We start from the raw sequence: 15,082 nt of genomic DNA on the forward strand, positions 1-15,082 counted from the left end.
ACTTAACATACATTACAAAGTTGTATAACTTTGTAATGTGTGTTATTCTGTGAATATTTTTTTACCGCCGCACTACCCCTTTAAAGAAGGTCTGTGAGACGTCACAAGTTTTTTTTAAAGAGACAGGGACACTTTGAGCAGTCTCTTCGGCTATTGGTGAGACGTGCTCTGGGGTGGTTTCTAGTGGGATGACTGGCAGGAAAATAGTTGCTTTTCTGATCACTGATCACAGATTTTTCAAAGCATTTACCTACATATCTGCATGTTTTATAAGAAACGTTAAGTAGATTTTGTGATTCTCTAGTAGCCAGCTGGTCCTAGCGGCCATGTTTCTTAATCGCCCGATAACAATGTGTCGCGGCTTTTACAGCTTTTATTTAATCAGTCTGCAGGGATATACGGGTGTAAAAGCTTTTTCATTCACTGCACTAAAACTCTTAGGAGATCAACTTCATAGTCCAATAAAAGTCGCCAGTTTGCACAGTAGCCGACTCTCTCTCTAAAATCAGTACGATAACGTTATTCTTTATAACACATGGATACTGGTGTTTTTTTTCTTTATTATTATACTGTACTTTGGATCAAGATCTTCCATGGATAAGTTTTAACCCTGTTGCTCCTCTTGTGAACCAGGACATATTAACTGAGGACAGCGTGAGGCTGTGGACACTGTAAGAATCCAGCTTCCCTAAGAGACTAGAAAACAGGAAGCAAATACCCACCCAGCAGCCTGCATGACTCCCAATAGTGGTCCCACACAGCATGACTCCCAATAGTGGTCCCACACAGCATGACTCCCAATAGTGGTCCCACACAGCATGACTCCCAATAGTGGTCCCACACAGCATGACTCCCAATAGTGGTCCCACACAGCATGACTCCCAATAGTGGTCCCACACAGCATGACTCCCAATAGTGGTCCCACACAGCATGACTCCCAATAGTGGTCCCACACAGCATGACTCCCAATAGTGGTCCCACACAGCATGACTCCCAATAGTGGTCCCACACAGCATGACTCCCAATAGTGGTCCCACACAGCATGACTCCCAATAGTGGTCCCACACAGCATGACTCCCAATAGTGGTCCCACACAGCATGACTCCCAATAGTGGTCCCACACAGCATGACTCCCAATAGTGGTCCCACACAGCATGACTCCCAATAGTGGTCCCACACAGCATGACTCCCAATAGTGGTCCCACACAGCATGACTCCCAATAGTGGTCCCACACAGCATGACTCCCAATAGTGGTCCCACACAGCATGACTCCCAATAGTGGTCCCACACAGCATGACTCCAAATAGTGGTCCCACACAGCATGACTCCCAATTGTGGTCCCAAACAGTAGAGAACTCCTCAACTGGGCACTGTCAAAAGTTTCTATTGGTCAGGGTCAGGGCATTCACACATCCGCAAAAAACGGTCTGCAGTGTTCTGCAGACCAGGCTTTGGAGCTCCTGAAATGAAAGTTGTATAAGTTGCCTATCGTTGTAATCGTACTGACTTGGGGAACATTGATAACATGTCAGTTTTACCATAGGGCGTACGGTGTAAACTTTTTTTCTCACTACGCAAATAATTTTTCTCCAGTTTCACAGCATATTATATGGAAAAATTAATTCTGTCTTCGCACACTTCATACAATTGCTGTCGTAAAAAATAAGGGCTCAAATGGGTCTGTAGGTGAAAAAATGCAAGTGCTATGGTCTTATAAAGACAAGGAGGCAAAAAACTAATTGGCCTGGTCATCAAAGGGTTAATTTTAATTCCTAAAAGCAGTAAGGGTTTTCATCATTTTTTGCTTCTGCATGTTGGCTAAGATTTTGTTAAATAACTAATAACACAACTTAAGTCAATTCTCTTATTTATTGGCATTTACCTCATTTTAGGACCCTAGATAATTTTTTTGTTTTTCTTTTTATTTCCTGTTACATTGAACCGGAGAATTCAGAGAGGGTTCACTTTCTTTTTCTGGCTGGCTGCAGTTTCTTAAATGTTAAAGCTGGATATACTGATTATCTATGAACGTAAAGGGGGGTATATATGAGGCGTATGCCAGGGAAAAGGAGCAGATTTGCCCCTTCTCCCTGGCGTACGCCTCCCGTACGCCTCGCTCGCCAGATGGGCGGGCTGGCGGAGCTTGCGGGGGGCGTGAGAAGGCGAGGAGGAGGCGTGGCCTCCTCCCGCACCTCATTTATCATGATTTACGCCTCATTTATCATGATTTAATCATGATCAAAATCTACACCTGCTGGGAGCAGATGTAGATTTCCTACGCCAGGCACAGATTCGGGCACCCGGCTGGATTCACTAAGAGGCCTGCGCCTTCTAGTGTATTCTGCCGGGGAAAAGGGGGCGGGGGCTTATATAAGACCGGCGTACTTGTATGCCAGTCTTCGTACTTCCCCCCCCCCCCCCCCACACACAAAGTGTATGTTGATGTTCATCACATTTATTGCAGCCAGAGAACTTGTGCCTCACGTGTTGCGCCGACTTCATCTTTCCGCTACAGTTCTTGCAGTTCACAGCACTTGGAGCTCATCTGCTTCCGTTTCTTTGTCTCAAGCTGTTTCACTGATACAGCAAAAGAAACTGCACCTTCAGGCTATCTTCACACACTGTCTTTTTTGTCCGTTTCACGGCCGTTTTTTTTTGGGATGGCTGTCATTCTTGCGACGAAACATGGATATTTTATGCAAATAATAATTTTTATTTGCATAAAACGGCTGTGTTTTGCAGCAAAAAAACGGCCACAAAACAGGCAAAAACCCTAGCCTCATATTGTGTTTTACACCGGACTGGTTCTGAACACTGACTGTGAAATCATTTCTCTTTTGCAGTGGTGCTACCTGGAAGTCCGGGGCCCCTCACTCGGCATGGCTCCTATGATAGCTTGGCTTCAGACCACAGCGGCCCCGATGATGAAGAATGGCTTTCACAGGTAAATAGTTTTGCTGTTTTTTCTACTATTAGGCCAGCGTACTAGATCCCAGTGTAAGTTCAAGTGTGAAACACTTTTCAAACTTTTTTAAGTTTTTATGTTGAATCTTTGATCTGCTTGTTCTTTGTGTTACTATCCATCACTTTTTTTAGACTTTCCATCTCTGATTTGTAGCACACAGAAGTCTATATACTCCGCACACTTTATAGAGTGTTTCTGGTCAGTTTAGGTTTTGGAATAACTCCCATTTTCCTGCTCCAACGGGAGTTTCATGTAAATAAAACTTTATACAATGTATAATGAAGCTGCATTTTGTGACTTTCTAATATACGTTTCATGTCATCTTCTGACATCAGGGTCCTTCTTTATTTGCTGTCAGTGAATGAACGCCTTTTCTTTGCATCCAGAGTGGTTCAGCTTAGGTAGAGTGCCAATCTGGTAGTTGGAGTCTTATAAGCCACATGTTGGTCCACTGGGAAGAGACATATGCAAAGTCATTCCCTTCCAGAACAAGGAGAGCCGGCTCCATGGTGTCAATAATTGAAGATACTTTCCCTGCAAGTCAGTGCTGCTTTAAAGGAGAAGTCCATCCGGAACGAACACCCGAGAGGGGGGGGGTGAAAAAAATAATGTCTTTTTACCTCCTCAGCTCCGGCATTCCGCTTATCCAGTCACTGTTGTCCAGTTACTTCCCAGTCTTGAGACAGGTTTTGGGACTTAATGGGGCAGGTCGGCTCAGCCATTCAGCAGCTGTAGCAGTGTCCCACCTTGACTGATGTTGAATCACCGAGGGGACCTGCTATGTCAAGTCCCGTCTCAAGACTAAAGGCCATATTCTACGGAACGATTATCGTTCATAAACTCGCTCCAACGACCGCTCGTTAACGCTTCGTGGAATTGGTGTAAACCAGTGAACGACAAAGGCGAAGTTGTTATATTGTCGTTCAAAATTGTTTTTCAGCATGTCGAAAAAAAAATTGTTGGTCTTTGAAAGATAATTCGCTAATTGGTTTGTAAAATTAAGAAATCTTTTAAAGGTTTTAAAAAAGTAGGTGTTTCGTGTGGTCATGAACGTTTTAAACGACCATGTAACAACCGCAAAATAATCGTTACACTACATATATCGTTTACGTTATGTGTTATCGTTTGCAAAAAAAAACGTTTAGTGATAGTTAACGAGCGGTCAGAGCGAGTTTATGAACGATAATCGTTCTGTGGAATAGGGTCTTAAGAAGCATCCGGAGTCGGGGACATAAGTGGACGTTATTTTTTCACCCACCCCCTCTCTGAGCCTTTTAAAAATGGGTCCTGGTTGGATTCCTCCTTTAAGAGCCAAGAACATTAGGCTAAATATGTGTAACTTTTCCTTTGGGAAGAGATTTTGGTTTAGTTAACAATACCCCGTCATATTTCCAGGCTGTTACAAGGGTCTAGCGTTGACTTGCAGGGACACTACTGGGAATTCCTTACAGACCTGATACAACTGGCCATAAACCAATCTAGGAAAACTCGTACTTCCAGGAAAACCAGACCTAAAATGCTTGGGATCTTCTCAGTATTCAGTCTCAATAATTTATAGCCCTTACAGAATCACATACCCGCATTCATGGAGATTGGTATTACTACATTAGATTAGTGACCCATTTACAGATATTTACATGGCTGATCACCAGTATGAATGCGGAAAGCAACCAAATAACCGACATAGACCAGCACAATGCACAACATCATCACCGAAATAATCATTCTACATTCAGTGTTTTTCCACCCATTTAGTAACCCCACATGTCAGCCATCGATGAACAAGTCCTGTTTACATACCTGTCATAATGATGAATGATTATTTTTATGTTTGTATAAATGATCAGTCACAGATCTGCAAATGTTTTACCATTAATCCTTCAGTCACGTTAGCTATCACTTGCCTGTTTGTATTTCGGTTATCCGCTTGTGTACAACGGCCTTTAAGTAAACAGAGTATTTTTAGTGATTTCGTTGGGGAGTAGTAAAGACCCTGCCTGATCTGCTCCCTGGTGCTCCTCCTCCTCCTCCTCCCGGTGGCTGTCACGGAAATAGATGGGGGGAGCAGTGGATGTTGTGAACATGTGAAAATGTACGTTATCTTTATTCTGTAGGTCAGTACAGATAAAACGGTATTCATGTTTACATACTGTAGCTTTTATAATATTTTTTTACAAATATGTGCTGAAAATTGCCCTATTTTGCCCTATAACCTATTTTGCCCTAAAACCCATTTTGACTCCTTTAATCCTTTCTATTTTCCACCTACAGGGCTGTTTGGGCTCTCCATTTTTGCTCCATGATCTACAGTGTTTATTGGCACCACATTGGTGCAGATTTACGTTGTAGATTCGGAAACAGTACTGTTGTATTTTAACAGTTTGGACAATTCTGCACGTTACAATACAAAATATGTTTAAAACATTTTTTTTTTTTTATTATTGGGAAAAGGGCTGTATCCCAGTTTTCTAGGCTACGATGTATCCACCCGCTGGACAGCGGGAGTCAGGTGCCGAGATTTCTGGTTCATACGAACCAGAAATCCGGCAGGTTTCTTCATCTCTACTGACCAGCTTAAAAAAAAAATTAGCTGGAGGGAATCATATGCCCAAATACATTTATATTCAGAAAACGTGAAAAGTAACCTCTTTGTTATCTGTATTTTAAGTCTATGTTGAAATGCGGGTCCTGTCATGATTAAAACATAGTTTATCCATTAGATGCATTTTTTGCGTTGCAGACAGAATATTAGACCCCATGGTAACAATATAAACAATCTTCCTATGTTCTCTCTTTTTTCCCTTTGCAGCTAAAATACATCTTAGCTCACACCCTAGCCAATGCCCTCCTCTGTGATCACACATTATAGCACGAAATGTTGACTTTTATTGCTTCTATCCGTAGACCAATCTTTGAAGATGTCCTGTCTTGCATTGATTAATATGACAAGATGTTGCAGAGCATGGGGAGATTCTGCACTGCTGCTTCTTGGAGCAGAAGATGTTCTTTGTTGTGTAAAACAATAAGTAAGAGCTTTGCTAAAGTAAACACCTGAGTACAGTGAGGCCCATGGTGCTTGGATTTAATGGTGCAAATTCCCTCTATGTATGTGAACAACCACTCTTTCAAATTGTTACCTTAATGGGGTGCGATGTGGGATACACAAGAGGAAGTGCAATCCTTATACCAAAGAACATTTAATGATATATTCTTCAAGGACTTCCCAAACAAAAGCCTGAGAATCTTATATCCGTGTGGGATATAATTGTGTTCTCAGACGAGAGGAAAACAAAACAGAAAACACTCAAAAACTAGACTGACCTAATGTCCTTCTTACAAGAGAATTTTAAGCGTTCAAGCCGCAGAAGTTTATCATAACATGTCACTTTATTACAGGCAAAGTGGTCTATGCAGAAAGATATTATAATTTTTAATAAATGCAGTCGTTCTCAAAAAACATCCTGAGGCCTCTCTACAATCCTGTAAGTCGGATCACAGAGATCTTTAATCCCTGCCCCACATTCCCTTCTCTAAACACACGATTGGTCGGAGAAATGCTTTGTTCTTGGGTTAAATTTTAATTTTCCTACTTTTGTGTTGGAGTTGTCAGCCGACAGCGGCCCGGATCAGCTCAATTTTTTGTGTCTAAATAACTTGCCGTTTGGTTTCATCTCACGTACTATTTTTGACGCCTTTTCTTTTATAAATTTCCTTTTTGTTTAATATGCACCAGCTTAATAAATTTCATGAGAACATGACCCCCCCCCCCCCCCAAATAGTAGAGAAATGTAACCTTGGTTAGCTGGTCGGAAACAAGAGTTAGGCTGGGTTCACGCTGCATTTTTGCAGTCCGTTAAATGAATATGTTTTATGGAAAAATGGGTGCAAAACAGATGCAATTGTGTGCACTCCATTTGAATCCATTTTTCCATTGATTTTTATGTAAAAAACAAACAAACATTAAAACGGGGGCATTTTGTAATGTTTTTTATCACGTTTTTAAAAAAATTCATACTTCAACCCCGTAGACGATCCTGGACATAAATGTATGTCCTGTACATTTACATCCTAGGTGTCTAAGATGCTATGTAGGGCGCCCTGGAGCAGAGCAGGCTTCATAGAAGGGGGGGGGCAGGTTCGGACCATCCCTAATTTAAATCACCCCCTTTCCCATTATATAAATAAAACATATAAAATAAATAAATGAACATATTATATACTGTAGCGTGCGTAGTTGTCCAATATATTAAAATATAACAATCGTCATCCCGCATGGCGAACAGCGTAAACGAAAAGAGGGGGAAAAAAAACAGGATTTTGGTTTTTAAATTATATATAAAATTTTTTTTTAAAAAAGTGATCGAAAACATCCATTCTACACAACTATGGTATTAATAAAAACTAGAGATCATGGCACAAAAAATGACGCCCCATACAGCCCTGTAGGTGAAAAACTAAAACCGTTCTAAGAGTCACAATAAACCCATTTTATTAATAATTAATTGCTAAAAAAAAGATTTCCTAAAAAAACAAACAAACAAAAAAACACATTAGAAAATCTGTGTAACCTGCATATGGTTGTGTTCAGACTGACCTATAGAAGAATGGTATCGTGTCCCTTTTACCGTATAGTGCATTAGGTAGACACAGGAAGCCCCAAAAGTTACTATATTGCATTCTTTTTTCCAATTCACCAATTTATATTTTCAGAAATAATATTTTTGGGGTTCTATCATACATATTATGGTAGAATGTGAAAGGTACCATGTGTCTCCTTAACCTAACAGCTACCGAACAGTGATAGCAATTTAAAGCAGTGTAAAATAATAGACTCTTTAAAGGGGGTTGTCCAGATAGAGAAGTGTAAGAGCATAAAACAACAAAGAAGTGATGCCCCTTTGGTGCCTCTCGGAGACCATCCTGCCTCCACTTCCGAGACAGAGTTGTCTCGATATGACAGTCTGCTCATCCAATCAAGGTAACACCTATATATTTATTTTACTTTAGGGTCCACCCCCACGTGCAGGATGTGCTGCAGATATCAATGTAACTAAGTGATGCAGCATCGAATCGGCGGCATGTATGTGTGAGCGGACCCTAAAACCTGATAGAGAAAGAAAGATTTCTTGGACTGGTGATTACTGAAAAATGCTAACAAATCCCAGATAAAAAATTCTATTGAATTGGAAATTTTTAGCAGAAATATAAATATAAATGTCACAGTATCTATTATTGAAAGAACAATTGTGCGTCCGGATTCCTAAAATGTATCAGTAAATAAAATCCAACTTAACCAGGTTATACGTCACCTCCTGTTTCCCTTGTGCCTACAGTGTTCCTTGATGTCCCCCATTATATACATTACAGGCTTCACAGCCAGATAGATGACTGTCACCGCAGAACATGTGCGCATACGCCTGCTGAACGTGCCGAGCCCAGTGCGAATGGCCCAACTTTAGTGGGGGGAACTGAAAAGTTTTTCTCTTGCCAGAAATATTTATCTCTTTCCACTCTCCTTGTTTTGAGCTTCTTTTCAGCCTCACATTTTGTCACAGAATGTATTGAGAAAGTTGCCCTTCACTTCAACTTTTCAATTAGAACAGTGGGTAATGTGTGTTGTCAGTGTGAAGTAGATACAATATGTTTGTCCTGCACACAACAGGAAAGTGAATAGGAACATCTGGCCATAGCCTCGATTAAACTGCAAAGGCATCTGTTTACCTCTCGGCTCTGTGACACTGATGGTTCTGAGCTTAAAATATACAGGATGCTTTATCTGTGGCCTAATTTGCACTGCTTCATGAAATACAGGCTGCAAAAGGAACGGAAGTCTCTCAGGGCAAGCCGAACGGTGGTGAGAAAGGCAAGGTAGCGGGAGAGAGGCTCGTGTACGCTTACAACCTTCAAGGCTCATAAATCTAACATATTCAGAATTCTTGACTGGACAAATCCTAGAATCCGGGCTGTGAGTAATTCATAACAGCGGATAAACAAGTCATTCCGCAGGCAGATCTCTTGTGCAATAACAATATATAATAGAATGGGGGCCAGACGCTGAAACCAACGAAGGATCTATTGCCGTACGTCAGAAGTATTGTAACTATTACAGTATGGAGAGCGGCTGATTTATCTTCCAAATGTACAGTATGATAAAAATAGCCGCCTTCCTACGTATGGTGAGTGGAATCTGCAGAGTTTTCCTTCCATAGCAAAGTTAATCGCGTTATTTAATTTACTATGAGGAAATGCAGCGAGAACAGTCACGTGGGGTTCATGTCGATTTCTCCGTTACGTGTCAGTTTATTGCTTTTTGGTCCTTTTTTCCGAGAATATGAATAACACAAAAACTATTTTTCCACTCATGGTTAGTGGTCAGGTGACGCCATTTATTGTCAAACTATTGTGTTTTCTCTTTTTAAAAACAAAAACTAAATGAACAAAAACATCCAAGTGACCCTGATCGAAAGTTTGCATACCCCAGTTCTTTATACCGTGTATTGCCCCCTCTTACATCAATGACAGCTTTGTGGAAGTTGTGGATGAGGCTCCTTATTTTGCGCCTTTTCGCCTTATCCCCAGGGTGGCCCAATGATATTGAGATCAGGAGACTGAGATGGCCACTCCAGAACCTTCACTTTTTTCTGATGTCTAAGGAATTGATAATGCCGTTCAGCAGTGTTTAAACTGGGATTTACAAATGGAAAATTAGGGGCTCTGTACAAATCAAACTACAGTTAGGGGGACCAAAAAACATTACAGCCGCAACTGCCGGGATGCAAAGAAAAACCCACAAATAACTTCAGCTGAAATCCAGGACTTTCCGAAAAATAGCGGTGTGGCTGCTTCAAGATGCACAATAAGGAGGCACTTAAAGAAACAAGAGCTGCTGTCGAGTCACCAGACGATATGCCCCAAGTATCTCGCATACAATACGCCAAACAGCACAGAGACAAGCCATACAACTTTTGGAACAAGGTCATTTGGATTGATGAGACCGATATCAAACTTTTTGGCCACAACCATAAACGTTACATTTGGAAAGATTTCAACAAGGCCTATGATGGAAGGAATTCCATTCCTACTTATAAAGCATGGGGGTGGAGCGCTGATGTTTTGGGGATGTGTGAGGTACAAAGGCTCAGGAAACTTGCCTCTGTATCAGGCCTCTGCTTTTTTCTTAGGGATACAAATGCAAGTACGGCACGAAACCTGCAGCTCTATTCATTCCTATGGAGGTGTCCGAGAGAGCCAGAAGAGAGCCGGAGGCTGATACGGAGATCGTCGGGGGTTTCAGACGTCAGACCCCACCATCATCTCTTACTTGTCCCCTATCCTGTGTATAGGGGGGCAAGTTTATTCTTCTTGGAATATCCCATTTAGCTATGTTTCCACATCTTTCTTTTTCTGTCCATTTAAGGGCCGTCATTTGTACAGTAATGGAGTGAGTTTGAAATAATGGTCATTATTTGGCCTCAAAATGACAGCTGTACTGTCCGAAAAAAGACAGTGTGGGAGCATAGTCTTAAAGGGGTACTCCAGCGGGAGGGGGGGGCACTTTGTTGCTGGGACCTGGGACGAGGTGGCTGAGGAAAAAAGATGTCCACTTACCTCCCCGGCTACAGCAGCGGATCCCGCTACGCAGCGCTCCGGTGCCTGGCTGCTTCCTGGTGACTGACGCGGGCCCGAGACGTGAGGTCTCAGGTCCGCTTAGCCAGTCAGTGAAGGAGGCTGGATCCGTTTCAAGTCTGCTCAGATCCCTCCTCTGTCACTGACTGGCTGAGCGGACCTGAAATGTCACGTCTCGGGCCCGCGTCAGACACCAGGAAGCGCCCGGGAACCGGGCACTAGAGCGCCGCGATGCAGGACCCGCCACTGGAATCGGGGAGGAGGTGGCTGAGGGAAAAGATGTCCACTCCCCGGTTCCAGTGGCGGGTCCTGCATCGCGGCGCTCTAGTGCCCCAGCGAAAAAAGTACCCCCCCTGCTGGAGTACCCCTTTAAGAACCAGAAACCAGTGTGAAGAGAGATGGATTACTGGAATGCATTCACAGCTAAAAACGAGAAGTTCCTTTAAGAAACTATCTATTACGGAATATTTATTCATGCAAAATACATACAATGTAAACCCTATAGCAATTGGCTGGAGATGTTTAATGCGAGGTGCGTGTATAGTCACAGTAATCTGAGCGACTATTGTTGAGAAGTAATAGAATTAGGTTCGAGCTGCCACCAGGAACAAAAAAAGACGGTATTCATTTTCCTAAATGCAAAGAATGTTCCCGGGGCGAGTTTTTCATTGCTGTTTTTATATGTGCTGAATTTGCTTTTAAAGAACATGTGTTTGCCGTGAAATATTGTGTAAAACCCGACCTGTGTTAAACCACAATCCTGTTTACTTTTTAAAATAACATTTATTAACATTTGGTGTTACATTTATGAATTCTTACAGATTAATAAGAAATGTTTAATTCTCTTACAAATTCCATAATATTTGCTCAGCTGTGTCGGTGTAAGGAAAAACGGGAAAGACAGAAGAAAAAAAAACATGTAGCCCGATCTCGAGGGCAGTAAAAGAGTTCAGTAGGATTTTCCTTTTCTAACCCCTTCCCTTATATATAATGGGAAACGTTTGGTTTATTAAGCTGAAAGGGAAGAGATTTAGCAGTTAGTTATATTGTTATAGCCATGCTATGTAACAACTACAATAATTTGAAGCAAATCTACCCGATGGTACATTGCTCTAAGTTTTTTACATGAATGGATCGGCACCAGTGTGGGTATCTCGGTGCCACAGTCTTTTTTTTTTTTTACTACTTAAAATTAGTGTTTTTATGTTAAGATAGACTTAATCCCTGTCCTTTCTTGTCATGTTCCAGGTGGAAATAGTCACACATACAGGACCTCACAGGAGACTGTGGATGGGACCTCAGTTTCAGTTTAAAACCATCCATCCCTCTGGCCAAACAACTGTGATCTCCTCCAGCTCCTCAGTCCTCCACTCTCATGGTCCGAGTGACACCCCGCAGCCATTGCTGGAATTCGACACGGATGATCTTGACCTGAACAGCCTGAGGTATCTTTTCTGGGAATTATTTAGCATTTTCCACTCCCCTATTTAGTTATTACATATGTCATAAATGCACAAACCATCCATTCAATTGTCCTGCAACTTTAATCCAGAGAACGTCAAACACAATCACAAAACACAACCCTCATAGTTACCAATGAATCCTTCTACCTATCGTTTTACACCTTTACAAAGTTACATCACTTTGTAAAATTACTAAATCTACTAGATTTGCCCCCGTCAGGTACCGGGCCCCTTCTCACAGCCGTACGTAAAACGTCATTTGGAGCAGCATTAGTAATGCAAAACCAGGGATGGGATCTTTAAAAAAAAAACGTATGAGGGTATGTTCCCATAGGGGAAAGCCTTGTGCTGCAGTTCTTTCTGAGCTACAGTCATAGTAGGGGGTTCCTGGTATTATTTTTTTTATAGGGTCAACTGTAAGGTTTTTTATGTTGAATTCAGTGTAGTTTCTGCATCAAAAGCCACCGGAATCATGCCTGTGTGCACTTACCCTAAAAGAAATATGTATTTCCTATGTATTTTGGCTTCCAGTACTTATCAGCTGCTGCACAAAGTAGTGTTTTCTTTTCAGTCTGACACAGAGCTCTGCTGCCACCTCTGTCCATGTCAGGAACTGTCCAGAGCAGGAGAGGTTTTCTATGAGGATTTGCTGCTGCTCTGGACAGTTCCTGACATGGACAGAGGTGGCAGCAGAGAGCACTGTGTCACACTGGAGAAAATACACCACTTCCTGCAGGACATACAGCAGCTGATAAGAGCTGGGAAACTTGAGATTTTAAAGGGGTACTCCAGCATGGGGGCTATTTTAAAATCTGGCTGGGGAGGAGGTGGCTGAAAGAAAAGACGTCCACTTACCTCCCGTCTCAGGTCCGCTCAGCCACGCAGTGAAGGAGGCGGGATCCATTTCAAGTCCGCTCAGATTCCGCCTCCTTCACTGACTGGCTGAGCGGACCTGAGACGTCACGTCCCAGGCCCGCGTCAGACACTCAGAAGCAGACGGGCACCGGAGTGGCGCGATGCGGGACACGCCGCTGGAATTGGTGAGGTGAGTGGACGTCTTTTCTTTCAGCCTCCTCCTCCCCGGCCAGATCTAAAAATAGCCCCCACGCTGGAGTACCCCTTCAAAAAAGAAGTAAATCACAAATCTCCTGCACTTTCTGGCACCAGTTGGTTTTACAATTATTTTTTTCCCGCTGGATTACCCCCAATGTTTTAGAATAGGATATCTACGAGGCCTGTAGATGTGTAGCCACTTGACTGTATAGTCTATACACACATACAGTATGCCTGTATAGTGCCTGTTTATACAGACACACACATACTCACTACATACGTACACTCACACATGATGTATATTCATACATACATATACGTACACTCATTGCGTACAGGCATGCACAGCTCCGTTTTGTAGCCTTATGTAACCCTATTAGCTCTGCTGTACGTAGTGTGTGTGTGTGTGTGTGTGTATATATATATATATATATATATATATATATATATATATATATATGTATAGTCAGAACAAAAATGCGTCTTTACGTTAGCTTACATACATACTAAGGTAAACTCTGCTGTATGTCATTTCTCTTCCCCTAATAATAACTCTCACTTCGCATGTGTCTGAACTTATTTCCACCTCTTGTCACTTCCTAATCATGTTATTTCAACAGAACTTATAGGTTTTGATGGGACTGATAAGTAAGTTACTAAAATAAATAAGTGCGGCTGAACTGGATGTTTAACCAGTTCTGATCAGCTTCATCCAGAGGAAAACAAGAAGGGTGTGGGACGTAAACTACAAGAATGACCTTGCCATTAGAATTCTTACAGGAGAATTGTAATCTTTAAAGTATTATATTGCCCCTCCCCTGTCCTGCCGCCTTGTGGTGCTATGGTATAAATCTAATCTGCGGTAATCAGAAATAGTTTAACAACCAGTGCAAGATTGACAGTTCTGGTGGTTGCTATCCCCCTTTAAAGGGGTTTTCCAGTGTTAAAAAAAACTCTGTTGCTTTCTTCCAGAGACAGCACCGCTGAAACCTGCACCCAACCTGGAGTCAAGAGCGGTGCTGTCTCTGAAAGAAAGCGGCCATGGTTTTCTAATGCTGGATAATGCTGTAACACAGACCCTGGTCTATTCACAAAACCTTGGCCCCAGACCCCCTTCAATTATGGCAACACTTAAGTGGCATTCACATCCCAGGATAAACACTTGTTATATTTATAGTGTACCTGTATAGTTTTATAAACAATGACGGTCAGGCAGCACTCTGCACTATAGTATTATTTCCAAATGATTTCCATTTTAAATTTGTGCCTAAGTATCTTAACAGAGAAGCTGTTTTTCCCTGTTCACTGTAAGGCCCTGTTCACATGGCGTATTGTACCGGCCGTTCCGTGACCCGGCCGGGTCACGGAACGGGCAGTCTCTGTAAAGATCATCCCGGCCGGTACTGCAGTCAGTTCTTTGCGGCGCCGCTTGGGATCATAGCCGGAGCGTATACTATGTGTATACACTCCGGCCGGGATCCGATAGAAGAACATGCAGTGTAGCTATGCGTACAAAGTACGGCCGTTGTTGCCGATTGCAACAACTGCCGTACTTTTATGCTGTGTGAACATAGCTTAATTGTAAATTCGAGGACTCCATAGCGCATGTCTCGTTTGGAGACTCTCCATAGAACATGTCCCCATTGGAATTCAGAGACCCTCCATAGAACATGTCTCCATTGGCATTCGGGGACTCCATAGCACATGTCTCCATTGGCATTCGGTGACTCTCTATATAGAACATGTTTCCATTGGCATTCAGAGATTCTTCATAGAACATGTCTCCATTGGCATTCGGTGACTCTATATAGAACATGTCTCCATTGGCATTCGGTGACTCTCTATAGAACATGTCTCTATGGGCATTCCAAGATTTTTCATAGAACATGTCTCCATTGGCATTCAGAGATTCTTCATAGAACATGTCTCCATTGGCATTCGGTGACTCTCTATAGAACATGTCTTCATTGGCAT

The 15,082-nt window shown here is 42.3% G+C and overlaps 1 protein-coding gene across 3 annotated transcripts in view; it reads left to right on the top strand.

Annotated features, from left to right (window-relative positions):
- BCAS3 (BCAS3 microtubule associated cell migration factor) overlaps positions 1-15,082 on the top strand; it is a 657,814-nt gene that overhangs the window by 298,672 nt on the left and 344,060 nt on the right. For all 3 annotated transcript variants that reach the window (XM_069971782.1, XM_069971780.1, XM_069971781.1), the window contains 2 exons: positions 2,845-2,945; positions 11,841-12,037. In XM_069971782.1, the coding sequence (XP_069827883.1) occupies positions 2,845-2,945; positions 11,841-12,037 (298 nt within the window). The remainder of the gene's footprint in view (positions 1-2,844; positions 2,946-11,840; positions 12,038-15,082) is intronic.

This window comes from Dendropsophus ebraccatus, chromosome 5, assembly GCF_027789765.1.
Source record: "Dendropsophus ebraccatus isolate aDenEbr1 chromosome 5, aDenEbr1.pat, whole genome shotgun sequence".
Lineage (NCBI taxonomy): Eukaryota > Metazoa > Chordata > Amphibia > Anura > Hylidae > Dendropsophus > Dendropsophus ebraccatus.